The sequence below is a fragment of the Anarhichas minor genome, unplaced genomic scaffold (assembly GCF_050575085.1).
Source record: "Anarhichas minor isolate MPS153535 unplaced genomic scaffold, ASM5057508v1 ptg000017l, whole genome shotgun sequence".
NCBI lineage: Eukaryota > Metazoa > Chordata > Actinopteri > Perciformes > Anarhichadidae > Anarhichas > Anarhichas minor.
In genome coordinates, this window is record NW_027466463.1 from 15,959,507 (window position 1) to 15,978,346 (window position 18,840).

Here is an 18,840-nt window from a genome sequence, read left to right on the forward strand (position 1 = left end):
AAACACTTCTTCAGTGCAGAGGATGAATAAATTCACACTCATATCTCTAAGCTCATTTTCTGACGACTGTGCTTGAATTACGAGAGCTCTGCGTCGATATTTGTTTTTACTTTGGGGAATGTTGGTTTGTGCCATGCTTCTGTCAGGAAAGCTACAGAAACCCCCACTAGTGCATCTGCTTAATTCGTCTTTCAAAAGTGGGAAACCTAATTAAGAATGATCCATGGGTGGCAGTTAGGAAAGAGATTTTGATTTCGACAGAAGGGGCATAAAAGGAGAATGCTAAAGGAATTGTAGGAGGTCTATATGGCACTCTTACCTCAAGCTCTCCACAGTCACACTCCTCTCCCTCCTCCACGTAGCCGTTGCCACATTTTTGCCCACCGTAGAGCACCTTGACCTCAGGCATGTTGAACAGACACATCCCGACGCCTTTTTCGAAACTGGCCGTAAGGTCCTTCTTGCTGCAGCTGCTGAACACTGTGGGGAACGGATACCTGGGAGGGAAAGAAAGGTTTTGTGAGTGACACAAATAGAGAGAGAGAGAGGAGGAAGATGATTGAGATCCCCCACAAGGGTCTTCGTCAGTCTGAGGTAATCAGCGCTAATTGCTGCTAATCACAAAATCAATTAACCGCTGGAGCTCGGCAACCTCCCCGAAGGTCTATTAGCATGCGAACAGCACAGAGCCCCGGTGACGGCTCCCTCCATGGAGAGAGGCAGATCTGATAAAGCATGGTTTATGAGACGTGGGATCATAAAAACTCAAACCAAAAAGTGCTTCCTTCGCAAGACTTGCAACACCAATAAATTTGGGAGAAACGGGGATGGTGTGTTTTTAATATTGTTTTTGGAGTGGACAGAAAGGGTGGTCCTCTCTGTGGGGAAAGCTCACAGCCCAGAGCTCTGTCTGCCAAAAGCCTCATGTGGCTTTATTTCTCTGATAATATAGTGCCTTAGATAACTGTGTGTGTGTGTGAAGTGTGCATTAATATGTGCAGAGTGTATCCTGTCCTGTGTTTCTTGATAAAAAAGGTTTTTACTACCTCCAGCTACACCATTAAAGTCAGACCAACAAGGTCAGAATGGGTGGATCTGTATGTAATATGCTCACTTATATCTGTGTGTGTCTTTGTGCACACAGATGAGTGCACGTATGAGACAATATGTGGGAGATCAACTTAGATGCCAAAATGTTTCTTTCAACAGGCACAACACACTCAACAGCTGGAAGTCAGGAGACGTAGCCGCAGTCAAACCGCATGTTTGCCCGTAAAACTTTGTACTTTTTTAAAATACAAAATGTGCCCATTTCAGAGGCGTTTGAATGTCTGAGCAGCAAGGAAAGTTCAGATAAGCAAACTGCCTACAGAGTGAATCAATCACATGCCACATATTCAGTGTATCATGTATTTTTAGATAATGACAGCAAAGGGAATGATCTAGTTATACACAGCCTGACCTGCTATGGCATCAAGAGAGTCACAAAACTATCCCTGGCAGCGCAAAGGATGCATGCTCATTGACGTGTTTCTCTGAGTGATACGTGAGTTTAAATGTGCTGGAGTTGTCAAGCTATAAGGCGTGGGGGTCAGAACCATTGGCTGACACTGAAGCTGTAAAATAGCCATTCACACTCTGGAGCTCTTCATCTCAGACAAGGAGGCATTTATATGCAGCTCAATGTTGAAAGGTCTTTCAAACTGTTTTTCTCTGATTGGGTTTCTCATCTAATACGCCTCCAAAGTATGTCATGACACTCTGTGAATGTTTTGACATGACCTCATTCTCTGCTTGCCTTTGATTTCTATCATGTGTGGAGGCGGCTTACATCAGCTCCTGCTGCTGACCCCCTCCCCAAACACACGACTCGCTGCTCTCTAACGTCAATACTATCCAGAGGTTGTGTTCGGTGAAAGTGGGGTACCTCGCAGCGGATCTCTGCACTTCTCCGGATAAAAAGCAAAAGATCAGAGTGGATTTGTAATGACATGAAATGGCAAAAGGAAAGAGCAATAAGGAAAGCTGTAATAACAGCCATTACTGCGCCCTCTTTTCCCCTTCCTCCCCGCTGAGCCCCTCAGGGAATCTTGCTATGATGAACAGCTGTCAAGGCTGCTGTTCAACAGGCAGACCACTTCCTTAGCAACTGCTGTTGTTGATTTCCTCTTTGCCCCCAAAGCCCCAGCCAAATTTGCTTGTTCAAGTTGCACCCCTTGTTTTGCTGCATTCATTCAATTTCCATGAACTCAGCCCTGTTCTTCGGTTACCAGCCAATGCAATCCATGACAAACACTAACGTCCCTGAGATATGTGAGCGGCCGAGGATCCAGCTGTTCTTTATGAGAGCCAACACAGAAATAATTGGTCTACCCTGCAATGGTGTGGGGGTGGGAGGAGGAGTAATGGCTGTAAGAAAAAAAAGGCAGGGGTACCGATGAATTACAGTGGATGGCATTTAGCAGCTGCGGGCCCCAGGGCAAGTAAAGCGGTGCCACGGTGGGCACATCTGGGGCTCATGGCGAACTAAAGACACTCTAGACAGCCACTCATCCCATGGGTGTCTGGGCCACCGCCTCAAAAGAAAAGACCGGGCTTGTTCTCATCCTGTTCTGGCTTCACAAAGGATGAGTCGTGCTCACCTCTGCCTGGTCTCTATGACTGCTCTTTGTTCTGTCTCATACTGCTGCATTGTTTTCCATCTGGTCCTGCTGCAGTTCCATTATGGATATCAATTCGTCTCTATTCTCTGTGTTCTTTTGTTCATCTCTAACCTACAGTTTGTTTCTTAAGCTTCAGAGGTACTGCAGTTGATGGTTGATAAGAGTGTACAAAGGAATTACCGTAACTGCGGTGCAGCAATGGCCAGACAAAGCTTTAATGGATCTGTGGGAGGTCTGGTGATAAGGAATCATTCCCAGATCTATTACAGGCCTCTATGATCTGCCACACACTGTGATAATGCTCCAGTGATGAAGGCTTTCAGACATTTTCTCATTCCTCTGCTTTGACAGGGGGGTAGATGAACTGTGACAGGTAACCCAAATATTTGTGGAGAGTAAGAGAATAAGTCATCAGTAGAGACATACAAAAAGGACTAAAGGGATTCTGACGTTCACAACCTGTTTCTTTTCTCATGTCTCTACTTTGCATTGACCTGCTGTTTGTCTGACTTAACTTGTCAAATCGAAAAATTGCTTTATGTATTCAAAATGAATTGGCCTGAGATCCGGAAAAGCAGCAACTTTTGTGGCATTTAAAACGTTCTGCATTGTTTGATGACTCTCGAGTACAATTATGTAGTTAATTAACAGTTTTCATTGTTGAGCAAAAACACCTTGATTCTTATTTACAGGTGAATATACACTACAGAAAACATCCTTATTGATATTATTTTCCATTCCTGCCAAAAGATCCCCATAAATGCCACAAACAGACTATGGTCATAAATCCAAACCTTTTTCACTAGCGATTTCTTAAGACACATTATTAGACAGAGCACTTTAACCCAAATTTAGCCGGGCAGGTCTCTCTCCTCCTTGCCGGTCTGTCCTTGTGGTTCAGATCACACAGAACGCAGGGTAAACCCATCCAGCACACCCTCCACAGCCAGCTTATGTCACATCTATTTAGCCGTAAAACACTGATGAGGCTATGAATCAGAGCTGCTGGCCTTTCCAATGACACATCTGCCAAAACATTCTCCGCCGTCCTTGAGAGCATTTTTAGTGAAAAAATGCAAAATCTGCAAATACTGATTGTGACACTATATCTGCATTCTGCTGTCACAGTTTTATTACATTTAGGAAGACCTCGATCTTCCGGCACGCAAGTTAATTCAAACCTGACTGTGACAACTGTAACGATGACAAATATTTCATACTTGCTTAAGTTATTCAAAACCACAGTCACTACACTTGTATTATTCATTTTATGGCTTTCCGTGAGCATGTAGAGCCTAAGCTCTGGGTGATGACATCAGGTGATATGATCTGTTGTGGCCTTTGGTGCCTGGCAGTCTGGTCTACGTTGTAGGTACTGAAGAGCATTTTCACATTGATTTCCCTATGGACCCAATTAAACAAGGCATACTAGAGAGTTCCTGTTTTTCAGTGAGGCACGGGTCACATTTCCATGGCATCCCGTGGACTTTGACTCACTTTCTGTGATTCCTGATTATTTTATGACGAGGGAAATATATCAATCTCGCTCCCAGCAGTCATCATCTTACTCAGGGCTTGACCCACGTGTGAACGAACCCTGTCTTAATAATGTATCTTGTAGTCTTTCTGTCCATCAACATCTGAGTTTGTGTGACTGACTTAGATGGCAAGTGACCACACGTTTATTTTCATAGGAACATATATATCATGGCACTTTATAATGAAACAAAGCAAATAATCAAACCATGCTGCGTAAATGCTGCAACATTTTCACGACTTTTTCTCTAAATTGAAGAAATAGTTCAACCAGACAAATAAATAGTTTACTCACATCTGGAAACCAGCTCCATAAAACAATTTGGATGTTCTTTTCCAAAACCCTTTTGTGCAAATTTATTTTTAGCCAAATTGTGCTTCAGTCAGAATGTAATTAGCACCCTGACTGCAAGAAAATTCATGTGAATGTGTCTCCGCCCAGACCTCAAAACAGTCACCAATCTTGTTTCCTGGCAATGGTGGTAACAAGCCACACTTGGTTGATGAAAGAACTAAGCAAGATACCAACCAAGAGAGGTGGATGAAGCACAGCACCCTGTTGAGTTCCTATTTTAATCTGATAATGATGCAAAATGTATATGTTTGTGCACATATGTCCCTCTGTCCATAGAATACCCAGCAGAAGATCAGTTGGTGTGTTTGTGTTCCTGTGTGTTATAATCTCAAAGGATGGAGACACCAGCCTGTTCTCATTTAAAGCTAATGGGGGGGGGGGGGACGCGACAACTGACCGCGACCAATGTGAGCGACAATGAAGACATTCCTCTATTTGATTCAAATGAAAGCTCAATCAAAGCAGCAAAAACAAAACTTTAGCTACTCCACACTGAACGAGTGCTGTCAAGTTTCGCTCGTACTTTCAGTTATTGAATGCAAGGGGCTGGTAATCAGCGGGGCTTTTGTACCAACTCATTGTGAAGACGCATTCAGCATGATCACATTGTTGCTTTGAAAGAAGCTGGTCGCCTGCCAAGAAAAACACGACAGTCAATGCTATAAACAAATAACTGTAGCTGGATGGACAACATTCAAATGATTGCAGCAGATTCCATGTGTGTGGCCACACGGCATTTTAAAGCATGGAGCTACGAGGGGCTTGAGCCGGACTCATGGGAGATGTCGTACCGCCTCAGGCAGAGCGTATATGGTGCTGACCTAGAATTAACCGAGGAAGCAGAATGAGGCAATACAGAGTTCTTGAACATCCTTATTCAAATGTAGTGCTTCCTTAATCCTGGATTAAACAGCAGAGTAGCAATATGGAGCAATAAGGAGGGTTACAGGGGATTATTTTGAAACCAAGATCATTTCGTTCTTTTGTCAGATGGAATGAAAAAAAAAAAAAAGCATCGGCTCTGTGGATAGCAGAACAGAAAACTAAATATTCACGTCTTATGTATTTCTTACTATTTTATATTTGGTTCAAACTAGATTCTTCCACATTTGGAGAAGTTCGTCACTGCTACGTATGACTTCAGATTGAGATATTTTAAGGGAGAGGTGAGTTTTCCTTACATAAAAAACTGTATGATAGACAGTTTTCAGAGGTATTTAACTATTTATTAGGACTTGCAGAGAGATTTTCCGACATTAAAGTTGCATGTATGTCAAAGAATAGAACAACTCTAACTGGCTGTGAATAAGGAAGAAAGGGAGAGAGCCAGCAGAGAAAGATGGAAACAAGTATTACTTGCACTTTTCTATCTGTTTTTCTTGTTGCCAATTTTAGGATAAAGTCCTTGACCGGGGATACCCTCAATCACAGTTAAATATAAATCTACATCTTGCTGCTGTGTTGCTTTATCTGTCTGTAATCAAGAATAGTGCTACCCTGTTTTTCATGGGTCTGATCCAAACCAAATACAAAGGGATGTTTCCAGCATAAACCCCAAACTGAGGCTCCCACAGACCACTAGACCTTGAGCTGGAACTGATACACAATGTTTCCACCAAAAACATCCCTATCCAGCTGCTCGGTCTACTGCGAGATGTTAGACATTACAATCTATAGTGACAACTGTACAACAACTACACCTCTATCTTGATTAGTTGTTAGATACACACTTAGACAATAGACATTCATGCACTGTTTTTTTAGGCTGGTTTTTTTTAGGTTGTGTCAGGATAAGTAAAACTGCACTTTTGTGGCCATGCACTGCCACTGAACCACTGGCTTCCCATTCAGAATGAGTCCTATTGCTTCAGGACATTAGCACAGCTGTTGAATCTGCCATAAACCCAACGGCCCAGCGGTTCAACGGCATTATTTGCTTCCTGCTCTATAGACAATAAATCTAAAATGGAGAGCCCATGGAATAATATTTACATATGGTCACAATCTGGGCTCTTTAGTGCGACACTCACTGTATTTAATAAATGACTGAATTAATGCAAACTTAATGAAGGCTTGACATCATGATGATGCATTTCAGTTGGTTTTGGAGTAGGATGTCATTTGAAAAGGCGAACCAAAAGCAGCCTCGCTGGAGTGCACTGCAGCTGTGAATGATAGCATATGTCCTAAGGCTGATGGAGGCCGACTAGCTGAAATTAAACTCCGGCAATAATGTATATTGCAGTGCAGAGTCAGCTATCTTGAAGATCTATTGAACCCTAATTGTCAGGATAGAAGCAGTGACTCACCCCGTGGAGGGAGTCATGATGCAGCCTCCACGATCCACGGTCACCCTGCAGCCACACCCCCTCTCTGGGGTGTCATGGTTCATTCCAAAGTTGTGTCCGAGCTCGTGGGCCAGAGTGACTGCAGCGCCAAGGGGGTTGTCCGAATGGTCCTACAGAGAAAAACAAACAAAAAACATTAATCATGCAGGAACTGAACTTGACATTGCCTCTGACCAACATTTCATCTAAAACCTCTTTTCTTTATGAATCAGATTTGTTAAGTATAATCTAAGCGAGACATGAAGCTACAAGCAACGTCTTATAATAAAACGTGTTCAGTTTCGTTGTAGCTAATTAAAAACAGACGTTTCTGATTACATACTCTGAGGAAAATAACAAATAATAAAACATGTTATGCTAGCCAAATTGTTCCCAACAGGACCCACTGGAGAAAGATTACTAAAAACAAGTGAGTGTAATTGCATATTGCCAAGATTAAACAAATGCTGTTGGATCTGTGCTTATCAGAGCGTTTTCTCCGCTCGACGTTGTGGCACTCAAATGAGAAATGAAACAGCAGACTGATGGCTGTCACCTTCAGGTAGCTTGGGCAAACTTTGACACAGCCAGATGTGCTGCCTCATTCACCCAAATATAGACGTGGACCCTCCTCAGAGCAAAACCGACAAAAAGGTTGAAAAACTGAGAAGGACAGCTTGAAAAATCACACAGCCAGCAGAGATAACAGAAATGAAAAACAGCCAGTGCTAGAGTATGCACGGTGAAGATGAGGAAGAGCTTTGTTGGCAGAGGTGCCGCTATTTCCTGCAAGGTGTGTAAAACATGAACACAACGACGAGGCTGAGATAAATAATGTAGCGGCAGCAGCTATCAGCTCTTCGTGGATGCAGAGCTGTGCGTCAGAGCACCATGCCTCTGGAGTCTTCAGTCACTGTGCATTATTCAGTAGCGCTGTGCAAGTCCAGCTCAGACTGATGAAGTGCTCTGCTGGGGGCTTTTGAGAGTAACGGTCATCAGCTGTCTGCACTCGCCGCTGCGCAGCCTGGGTTAAGGCAAAGCAAACCCTCTGTTTCCTGTTTCCTGGAACAACGAAGACACCTTCGCTGACTGATGAGGCTGAAGTGCTCGCTACATGCCACTGTCTGTGTTCTGTTTGGCCACACCAATGAAATTAATGTAGCATTTCGGGGCTGGTAAATAGATAAACCAGATGGTTTGGGGATGGATGTTTAAGATTGTACTGCCTAGAAACACAACAATGAGACCGGGAAGTTGGCTAATGAGTTCAAAGGTATTTTGTAAACGAAGGGAGACAACTGAGACAACAGGGTCGTGATTTGCCCAGCAGAAGAGCCTGCGGTTGGACGCTAATCCTTTATGTCTCTGACCTGATGTATGTGCATATGTAGAGCTCTATCGCAATGGCCAAGTCCCGATTTTACCATCTGGGAGGACAAGAGTGAAGAACCATCTGGGGACTATAGCTGTAAACCTTACCACCAGCCAGCCAGGCTACAAGACAAACAGCCAATCGGGGACATAGGGTATAAAATAATACCATGACTTGCCCTAATACGACATGACTTGAGCACATAGAGTTGCAGTTCTGTGCGGGATAATCATTTACGCCATGCCCCTTCGTTTTTTCATTCAGGCGGGGATATACTGTACCCTTGAATTCACTCATTTGTTGCACCTCATTAGCAAGCAATAGTTTCCACTCGTGTAATCGAGACACACTCTGATTTATCAGCACTAAGTGGAGGGTACTATGCATACCAGCTTGGCCTTCCTGGAAAAAAAAATACCCCAATGATGTGTGTGCCCTGAAGTTAATACAACTTAATATCAACTCTGGAATCCTTAGCTCAACTCTTACACAAGAGACTCAGGGGAGAAATATGAGAGTATTATGTCAGACAGGAGGGAGGGGGAGAGTCAGGCAAAGAACGAGGGGCAGGAGGAGGGAAGTGATCAAATAAGTCCAGTCTCCTTTCCGGAAGTCAGAGACACCCCAAAATATGCCTTTTGTACTCCTTTAGGATGGATCAAAGAAATTTGAGCATGCGTACATTCTGGGGCACATAGGTTTACGTACCATGACGATTCCTCCCGACTGCTCTGCTGTGCACATACTCATGATGGGTGCCATACCAATGGTGGTGCCCTGGAAATAGACCCCACTAAGGGGGAGAAAACAGAGGTCATCACATCATTAGTCTCGCATAGCAGGACCAATCTCCACAGCGCTGCGTCAGCGCCAAGGAAAGGTCTGGCTGTAGACATTATCATATTAGTATAGAGGAACGGACACTTTAAACCAGTCCCAATTGTCCTGCCCTGGCAAAATAGATAGCGGAAGGCGAGGAGAATGCTGCGTGAGACACACAGCCAAGGGCAGACTTATACCCACAGTCTAAATCCAGCGAGTCAGACTTTCACATCATCAACACTTCAACTGTCAATGTAAAGGTACCTGGGAGAGTTTTATTCCAAAACAATTTTGGAATAAAAGCATGACTTTGAAATAGCGACATGGATAATGGAACACAACCATTACATGTGTGTGCTTCAAAAGCAGAGCTACCTGATTAGCTGGGCGTTGTCGTGAGGCTTCTGGGGCAGCAGCTTGACCTTCCTCCAGTCTAGGAACTCATGCAAGGTGGTGAAGGGGTCCTGGGTGATGGGGCACTTGTCCACATCACTCCACACCTCCAGGCCCACCAAGGCAACACGGATATTCAGAGCCCGGTAGAACTGAGAGTGGAGTGGAGAGAGACGTGTTTTTAGGTTAAGGGCGTATAATCTTTCTCTCTAACATGTTCGGTTTCTCTCTTCGATGCACATTGCCTATTAAAGGAGCAGTGTGTAAGATTTAGTGGCATCTGAGGGTGAGCCAGTGCTTGGTTTGTCCGTTCTGGGCTTCTGTAGAAACACGGCTCATTCTAGGCTAATGAAAACACAGCAATACGTAGTTTCAAGTGATTATACACAAATGAAAACATAGTAATGAATATTATATTATATGTCTGCCATTAAATCCCCCAGAATCCTACACACTGGTCCTTTTAAAACAGAAATACTATTCAAATACTCGCTTACAAATGATGAGGGGCACTCAACATATCCTTAAACATTAATCAACATATGACTTCCCATATGAATAAATCATGTTTTGCAGCTTCTGTTTTATTAAACAGCCACCCACGGCCCGTTTTATCACAGCGTCTCTTCAAAACATTTCTCAGTCGAGTTACGGAATTGATCATCCATTAATAATCCAATCAGCCTCTGCTCGCAAGTCGGTTAATTCTCAGCAGGCTTGATGTGACCTCTAGTAAATCACGCGCCTACACCGCATCCCCTCTGTTGATTTGATTGTTACCTTGTCCACGTAATTGGCGATCTCAGCCAGTCGCTGCTTGACCTTCTCCATGTCCTTGCCTTGCTTCTGAAACTGAACAACACAAGCAGGCGGAATAAAGCAAGGGGAAAGAGAGGTGAACAACCCTCTGGAATGTTTATTTTCATCAAAGGCATTATTTGGGACAAATCAACACTGCGTCAGCTGCAGAAATGTTTTCACTGGGTGTCGTGGTTAATTCCACTGGCGCTTCTGCTGCAGTTGCTGTCATCAAAGAGCTGCTCAGAGGAGCTTCTGCTAAAGCGATAACCTTTACCACCGTGTCTTATATCCAGCGTCTATCCACTTTCTGTGGCTCTAAAGCACGATACATTGACCTATGTGTCTCATGTCAGCAAGAAACACTCTCTTCTCTTTGCCCTCTTTAAGATCTTAAGTCTGAGTTTTGAGATAATTCAGAGTGCACATAAGAGGCGGAGCCATCTTATCTGTGTCTCGAGGGGATTGAGGGGCAGCTAAGCATGTGACCTCTGAGCCCCTTTCCTGTGGGGCCGGGAGCGGAGGGTGAATAGGTCGACTCGGTGTGGCCTCTGCTTACCTCTCTGTTGTCAGCCACAATGATCAGCTCCACATACTTCGTCGTAGTCTGGACGTGGCGTTTATGCTGCAAAGGGGTGGGTGAAAGGGGGCGGACAGGGAATAAAGCAATAAGGGGCAGCAAATGTGAGCGGAAATAGAGGGTGGTATAGTGACAAAGTGATAAACCAAGAGATGAAGAGAAATGAGAAGGAGGAGGAGGAGAGAGAGTTGAGAGAGTGGAAGAAGAAGGACGTTAGGAGGAGACACTTAACCTCGGCTTTCTGGAAAGGGCAGCCTAAATTTAGAAGGTTGCCACTCAATATGGCTTTTAACCTGAACTACACTCTACACAAAAGGCGGCAGAAGCGGCATCAGCACAAAGCAATCGGCGGCACTTCAAGTCTGACCCACTAAGAACTGCTAAGGTCACACGTACCTGCATTAACAGGGACCAGGATATTAACTATTAAATCACCGTTTTTAGGACAATGCTTCCTGCACTGTTGGCAGTGCACAGTATGAAACACTACCCTCTGCTTTCTTTCCAATATTCAAAGAGCATGTGATATGCTCAATGTTGATTTATGTCTGCACAGTGACTCTATACCAGCACACAAAGTGGAGTACGGGCGAGTGAGCATATGTCCAAAAAGAAGCAAACTCAACACTCAAGAATACAAATGACAGCCATGCTTAGTGGATCAGTGAGGATGTACTCAAATGCTAACATGTTAGCATTGGCAATGCAAACATGCTGATAGTGCAAGTATAGTATGCACCACCATATTTTTGGAGACAATTGAAACAACGTATAGAGAAAAAAATAGAGGCGATGACATTGTGTTGAGGCTCTTCCAAAACAAGAGAAACACAACCTCTGACCATGAAGCAGATGGTCTGTCTCACCTGCACACACACACGCACACACACACACACACACACACACAGATCCTATACTATCCTGCTGGCTAAGTGTTCTGCCTTCACACTATGGCCCACTTTCAACCTGAGCCTCTTTATCCGTGCTGGCCTGGCAGCCTGGATCCTCTCTGCTCTTATCTGCCTCCTCCATAGATAAGCCAGGATGGGCAAGTGTGCTATGGTGATTACCAAGTCTCTGGGAGGCCACTGGAAGGTAGACACACACATGAGCACGATGTTCAATCAACTCAGCAAAGATGAGCGTCCCTGTTGTGACTACAATCCGATGAGTTCGAGGTTACAAGACACAACACATGTTTTCATTGTCACCATAAAGCTGAAACTATCACTGGGAAATGGAAAACATAGGTTTCTGCATCCAATTCAGTCAATGTGTATAAAAGAAGACGAAGAGGAAGAAACTATCAATATATTGTCAAATATTTCCAACAACCTCCAAACATTTAAAATCCTCAACATCACAGAAATGGCAAAAATATTCTCCCTCTTCTTCCCTCAGTTCCTGTTTTACACACCACTTCTGCTTCAATATCGGAGGATTAAGGTGAAGAAAGAGTTCAGAAAGAGAATTTAAAGAACAAAGACCAGCTTACTGGAACTTTCAAGCACATTGCCTCATTGCCTTCATTAAGCAAATGGAGCTGGCTCAGGTGTGGATGAAGATGGAAACCGTATAATGGAGCTTTGTGATTAGATTATTCTCACCGTCCACAGTTTAGGCTACAGCATCGAACTGCTCTGAGTCCGTTCAATCCATATGTATTAAAGTCCACTTCAGCAATGACCTTTTCTGCCCCAATATTCTTCTTTCTTTTTTATCCATGAAAGACAAGACACTCACAAAATGCCATTACATGTGTTCAGGTTTTGATATTCACAGGAACTCGTGTTGTTGTCGTGCGGTTCCTGTCAGCTAGCCATCATATCTCTCTCTCCCCTTCTCTACAATCTCCCTCTCATCATCCAGAGGCACTCTGCCAACACGCAGCGTTATCTCTGGACCCCTCGAGCAGGGCACATCGTAGCTTATCGAAGCAGCAGCAGTACACCTCGGCCCCCTTGTGTAAGATGCGGAGGTGAGCTTGCTTGTATAGTGCAGCAAATATATTCCCACTTTTTTTGTGGATCTTCTCTGCGCTACGAACGAGACCTCTCGCTCCTCTGGTTACAAGTGACACTTTTTTATTGAAAATATCCTTCGCCATATTATCGGGTTTCATGTTTTTAATCACCTCTAGGATTACCGCGTGTACGTCTTATGAATAAGAATTAGACCACACCTATTTCTGTCTGTTGGACACTTCTGCTGTTTCAGGATTTCTTCACTTGTGCTGAATCTTTGCAGCGCTCTCAACGCTGAAGACAAAGCTTGCCATTGAAGCCAGTGCTATAATCATCAGCAGGGATGAAAAAAAGACTGCAGTAAAAACATCATAAAAACCCCATGACTGCATGAATAACTAAAAAACGAACACTGTGAAAGGGCATTATGTTTTAGCCAGCACAGCCATATGTTTGGCCTGCGTCCCCAGAACTCACTCAAACTTAATATACCCTTAATGAAATGATTAAACAATTGCTACAATAAAAATTAGTTTTTAGGAAATGGAAAGTCCCTCACATTTATGCTGCATCACAATTATGGAATGTGTGCTTTAGCCCCCTTGGGTCCTTGGACATCTGTTTCATCTTTTACACGACCTGTGTGTCTCTTTGTGTTGACCTGATAAATCAGCCGTGTTCGGACACTCCTGCCATCCTTCACCAGTCAGATAGAGATCACTGGAGTCTGTGTTCTCCACTTAGCGGCCCTCATCATCTTTAAAAGCCCTATTCCCTCCGAAGATAGAGACTCCCTGTGACCACGGCCCTTATGATTTATCCCTCAGCTCAGTGGGGTAGAAAGGAACTGAGTGCAGGGTGTGGGATAGGGTGGGGTTTCTAAAAACGCAATCTGTTTAATTCTTGATGGACGGGTCCTGCTGAAGGCATGATGTACAAGCCTGCAGTCTGATGTCGCTTTTCGGAGCAAATGGTGTCACTTAACAGCCAATGCACTTTCCAAAGGCGTTTATCAAGCTGGGCTCTCCGTACAAGCCGTATCACTAATGGTCACTGTTAGATCAGATGGAAGAAATGAGTGAATAATTCAATAAAGTAGCTTCTAAAATATATAACAGGCCACTTACCAATATCTACATTGCAAACTAGCTTTTTAAAGAAGGTTAAGGGTGAGAAATGTTTTTTTTGTGCAGCCGGAATCCAAATACAAGCTACAAAATGAAAGACATTTTTTGCACTGAAGCTGGTTGATGCGAGATTGTCTGCTTCACAGTCACTGTAACATCCAACATCTTAGCACTACTTTGTGTGCAATCAGAGCCACTGTCTGCCACCAAACTTGGAATGTAAACTATTCATTAAAAATCCAAAAGTGGCTGAACGTCTTACAGTAAAGGCATTTGAAATATCTATTTTTCTTTGTACTAGCTGAATGTGCTTGAAGAACGTTTCTTCTGAGAAGCAAACTTTGTTGATGTGTTTGAGAAAGAAAGACAGCAGGCGCCCTGGTGGGAACCTTTGAAGCACGTCATTCCCCATCTCTCCCACCCCTTGTCATCTCGACTCTCAACTTAGTAATGAAAGCATAAAATGCTAAAGAATACTTGAAAAAAAGAGAGAGAAGAAGAAGTAGGAGGTCTTGAAGATAGACACTCTCTTTCAAATCACACCGTGGGTACAGACAGTTTAATGATCCTTACCCTTGTGCCGAAAGCCCTGAACGGACTGCTGTCTGCATGTTCAATGGGGTAGGATATGTTGAAATCATGGCCACAGGTGCCAGAGGCAAAATTGAGGTGTTCAGCTGTGTAGATCCAGTGAGTCCCATCGGAGTGATCAGCAGATGGTTCCAGTACGTAGGATTTGCCTTCAAGCGTTATGAAACCCCTGCAGAGAGAGGAAAGGTTGGACAACATGCCTCGTCATATTATATTCATTTTGTCAGAATTCAAATACTGGAATTGCACGGAAACATGTAAGATATGCAGCAAATAAAGAATATTAAGGGATCCTGACTCATGCGTGACATCCTAACATAACCACAAAAGCTGATACATCATTGTGATGAGTGCACTAAAGAGCAGCGTCTCTTAGTTTTTCCATTGTTTTCTATTTCTTAATTACTTTTTCTCACTTTTCTTTTTAACCTCTGTGATTTAGAGTGAGTCTGGATAAAATGTCAGATTCTCACAAACCTTGCACAATATTCACAACCACATGAACTCACGCTAACCCCCCTCCCCAAAAGCCTGAGCACTCTGCCAACTCAAACCGAGAACAAATTGTCTCGGTGAGCCAGGCAATGTGTAGCTGTCCGTCAAAAAGAATTCTGTGCATCACTTGTTGTACTAATGAATAAATAGTAAGGACCAAGCGCAACAGCAAGGGCTTCACCATCAGGCGGTTCGGTCTGCAGAGGGTGTAGTCGTTTGGCTCGTTTGTGAAAACATTCCTGATGGTGTCCAATGATATTACTGCAATCATTGCCCCTGTGTGACATCTGCAAACACTAAAATTCCATACCTGTCTAAAGCCTTACAATAAGTCAAGTTCACTGCTTTTAAGCAGTATATACAAGGTGTCATCTTAACGTATCAATATAGCAAAATTCATTACTTACTGAGGTCTGTTGACACGCCATTCCTCAGAGCTGGACACTTGAGACTTACACTTGGCCTCAAGTCAGACTATAAGGATAATTCTTGCTTATTACAACCTGGATCTGACTTTCACAGCTTTGATGACCATTTTAATAGTTTTGATGACATTGTGCTCACCAAAATAATTGATCAGAGAGGTTGTAAACCTGCCAACAATTTAGCCACATTACCTGAACCAATTTATTGTGAGGTTAAGGTGAGAGTGAGCACCAGAGAGGGTCCCGCCAGTGATACTCACTTACAAAGCGTGCGGTGCAGCTATAGCTAACATTTGCTTTAGGAAATAAAAAGGTGTCTGACACACTTACTTGATACCAGCACAGGTACTGAGGCTGACGTCCGAGTTGACATGACCCTCCACCTCACCGTGGTAATAGCAGTTTGCCTGTGTGAGCACAGACAAAAAGACTTCAGTATTTAAAGTTTAAGACAAGAGGGATAGTGCGACAATAACTTTAGGTTTTAAGCACACTTCAACAACAGACGTCCCAGCTGATCACTGTGAAATATGAGCAAGTTAACTCTGGGGGTAATCGTCTTTTGCAGAGTTAGCAGCAGCCATTCATGCTCATCACCACAGCTGGATGATAGCTGAAATCTGTGCGTGCTGCTGCATTCACAGGTACCCGCTTTCATGGACCACCTGTCAAGCTGCAGCATTGAGCAACGAAAGCGAATTAAAGCCCGTGTTTATTGAACCAGGCCTGGCAGCGAGAGGGCGGGGAGGAAGCGTCTGGCTTAGAGTGAAAACAGCCCTTCTGCTATAGTTAGACGGCCTCGCTCAGGTGAGGTCTAACCAACGGCCCCACCGCCACCCTGTTCTGGAAAACAAGGAAATGTGAGTTTTCCAGGCAGTAAATTTTAAAGTCCGGCTTCCTTCAACTTTGAGAGGCTGCTGATTTTGCATGTTCGGTGACTTTCAGTGAGTTTCATGGTGCTAAAGGGGATCCTTGGTTGATCTTGCGTCCCAGAACTTCTTCACAATAATTCTGCAATAAAACTATGATAATCTCACCTCTGACCCAAGCTAGTTGAAATAGCGTCAACAGACTTTCTTTCAGTCTTACCTCCCAAGTAAGCGTTTATCTCCAATCTGGATTTAGTATTGAATCCACTAATTGAATCCTTAAGAAATCTCTTCAGATCTGCTCCAAAATGTAATGGGTTCTTCCTTGCCTCATGCTGCACCCTTCCTCCAAATTACATGAAAACCGGGCCATGAAAATAGTTTTTTTCCGTAATCCTGCTGACAAACAAAATGAACAGACTTAACCCACATGGCAGAGGTAATTATCAACTTGTAACTGCTCTTACCAGTGTCAATTCCAGCCATAGCAGCTAAGCAGCAGCTAGAAGTTAGTGACCCTCTGATGAACATAGACGAGCGTTTAGCAGCAGAACAAGACAGAGCTAAAAGACGAGTGATGACTGGACTTACATTCGTTGCGTTGCCAGAAACATGACTCTAAAACAGTGCTGATGGTACTCCATGTCTGCTGGATGTGTAATTAGGCAATTGTCTGCTAATACGTTAGCCATAACGACTTTATACAGCGGTAATACATGTGTTCTGCTGCTCCCAAAGGGCCACAAAAACCCATTGACAACTTACAAAGAACAAGAGTTAATATTAAAAGAACAAAAAGGAAAACTCTGTCTCCAGAATATGATAATGTTTACATACAAATAATACAAAATAAACGGAACTGGAAAACAAAATGCTTACAATCTTTGCAGCACTTACATTTCACCCAAAATGTATTTTGGCAAAAAACAGTTGCGTAGCATATAAATATAATTCTTTGGAGACAAGGTTAAATAATGGAAGCCAAACCCACTGCCCAAAACACAACATCTTATTCAGAGGACATTCAAGAAGCCTTCGTGTGTCTGGCCACTTTCCATATCTCTACCTGGAGGTGTACTGAAAGATAACTATCCATTATGTCGAGGTAAAAAGGTGCAAAGAAAGGACAGCCCATTACATGAAAAATGAAATTTTAGTGTAGCGAGAAGGAGCAGGGCTGGATTTAGTGCGCTGAGTTAATGCTACCACCTCATGTTTCTTTGATGAGATCATGACTGTGATGCATCGATATAGGGGATATGAATAGACTTTTTGTTTCTAAGGTTTCTGCAGAGAGAAATGAGAGAGGAAAGTGCTTACGTCTTCATATCTGGGATAAGGAAGATTAATAGCTAATACCCAGATTATAGTGGGAGGCAACCCTGGGTGTGAACATTACATTGTTTATGCATTTATTATTCTAAGTTAACTCTTTAATATCCACGCTGGTGATTGATATTCCCAGTAGATGGCTTTTGTTACAGCACATGGTACTTAGAGAGAAAGGGAGAGTACGTAAAACGGACAGAGGGAACCGAGGGAGGGCTGACTCACGCTGAAGTCACTCCCAGCAGTACCTTGTCTTTGACACACAACTGAACCCTCCAGATCCCTTGCCCAGATCACTATATCAGTCTCCTCCTGCCGGCAAGACAAATACATTAACTAGGGATCAGTCTCGAAAGATCTGGCCGTTTCCAGTAAAAAAAAAGACCCTCCCATGAAGAACTGGCTGTGGTCATGAGAGAGGAATGAGAGGAGGGATGGAGGTTGAAAGGTTACCGGCAGTGATCCTTTGGTCCATGCATTCAAGTTTTAATCCACCACTTCATGGAGTGCAGAAGGATTTCTTCGTAGGGCTGCAGCTATCAATTGTTTTAGTATCCTACCAATTACTCCATCGATTAATCCCATAGAAAATACTTCTGCTTTATGAAGGAGCAATAGCAAATATACAAAAGAGAAAATAAGACTGAACAACTCATTGGTTTCTTTTTTTAGAAAAATCAACATTTTTATTAAATTCCACACAATAGTATTATCTGTCAGAACTAAACCAATTTAGTTTATTGAAGTGCAAGTCCAGGTTTCAAGGCTCCAGACTAACTTTTTTCTCCACTTTCCGGAAACCTTCCCGAAATGTAATTTCAAGTTTTCTGAATTAAGTGTTATCCTTTTACCCTGTTAGTGTCATCTATAGTGGTGATTTGCATAAAAACACACAATTCAAATTATTAAGAAGTACATTTTGGCATTCCTAATTAAATATTTGTTTAGATTAAAACAAATTCTTGTCAAGTTTTAATTATGTATTATAAGCTGCTTATAGCTACTGATTGAAGTTAAACAGATACTACTTCCCTCTAATATCTATTTTATATTGCTGTGTAAGTAAACATCTCTTCAAACAACTGGATTTATTCAGGTTTCTTGCAAAAAACTACATCTTACAAGAATATAAACACATAATAATGTTTTAATTTACCTTAGCCCAATTGTCATTTTTACTGAATGGAGCATAAA

The 18,840-nt window shown here is 43.0% G+C and overlaps 1 protein-coding gene across 1 annotated transcript in view; it reads right to left on the reverse strand.

Moving 5' to 3' along the window:
• The window catches only part of adam12a (ADAM metallopeptidase domain 12a), a 63,303-nt gene that overhangs the window by 11,989 nt on the left and 32,474 nt on the right, over positions 1-18,840 (reverse strand). Inside the window, 8 exon segments of the mRNA XM_076093933.1 lie at positions 320-497; positions 6,864-7,012; positions 8,962-9,046; positions 9,451-9,620; positions 10,249-10,320; positions 10,826-10,891; positions 14,511-14,697; positions 15,779-15,855. Coding sequence (XP_075950048.1) covers positions 320-497; positions 6,864-7,012; positions 8,962-9,046; positions 9,451-9,620; positions 10,249-10,320; positions 10,826-10,891; positions 14,511-14,697; positions 15,779-15,855 — 984 coding nt within the window.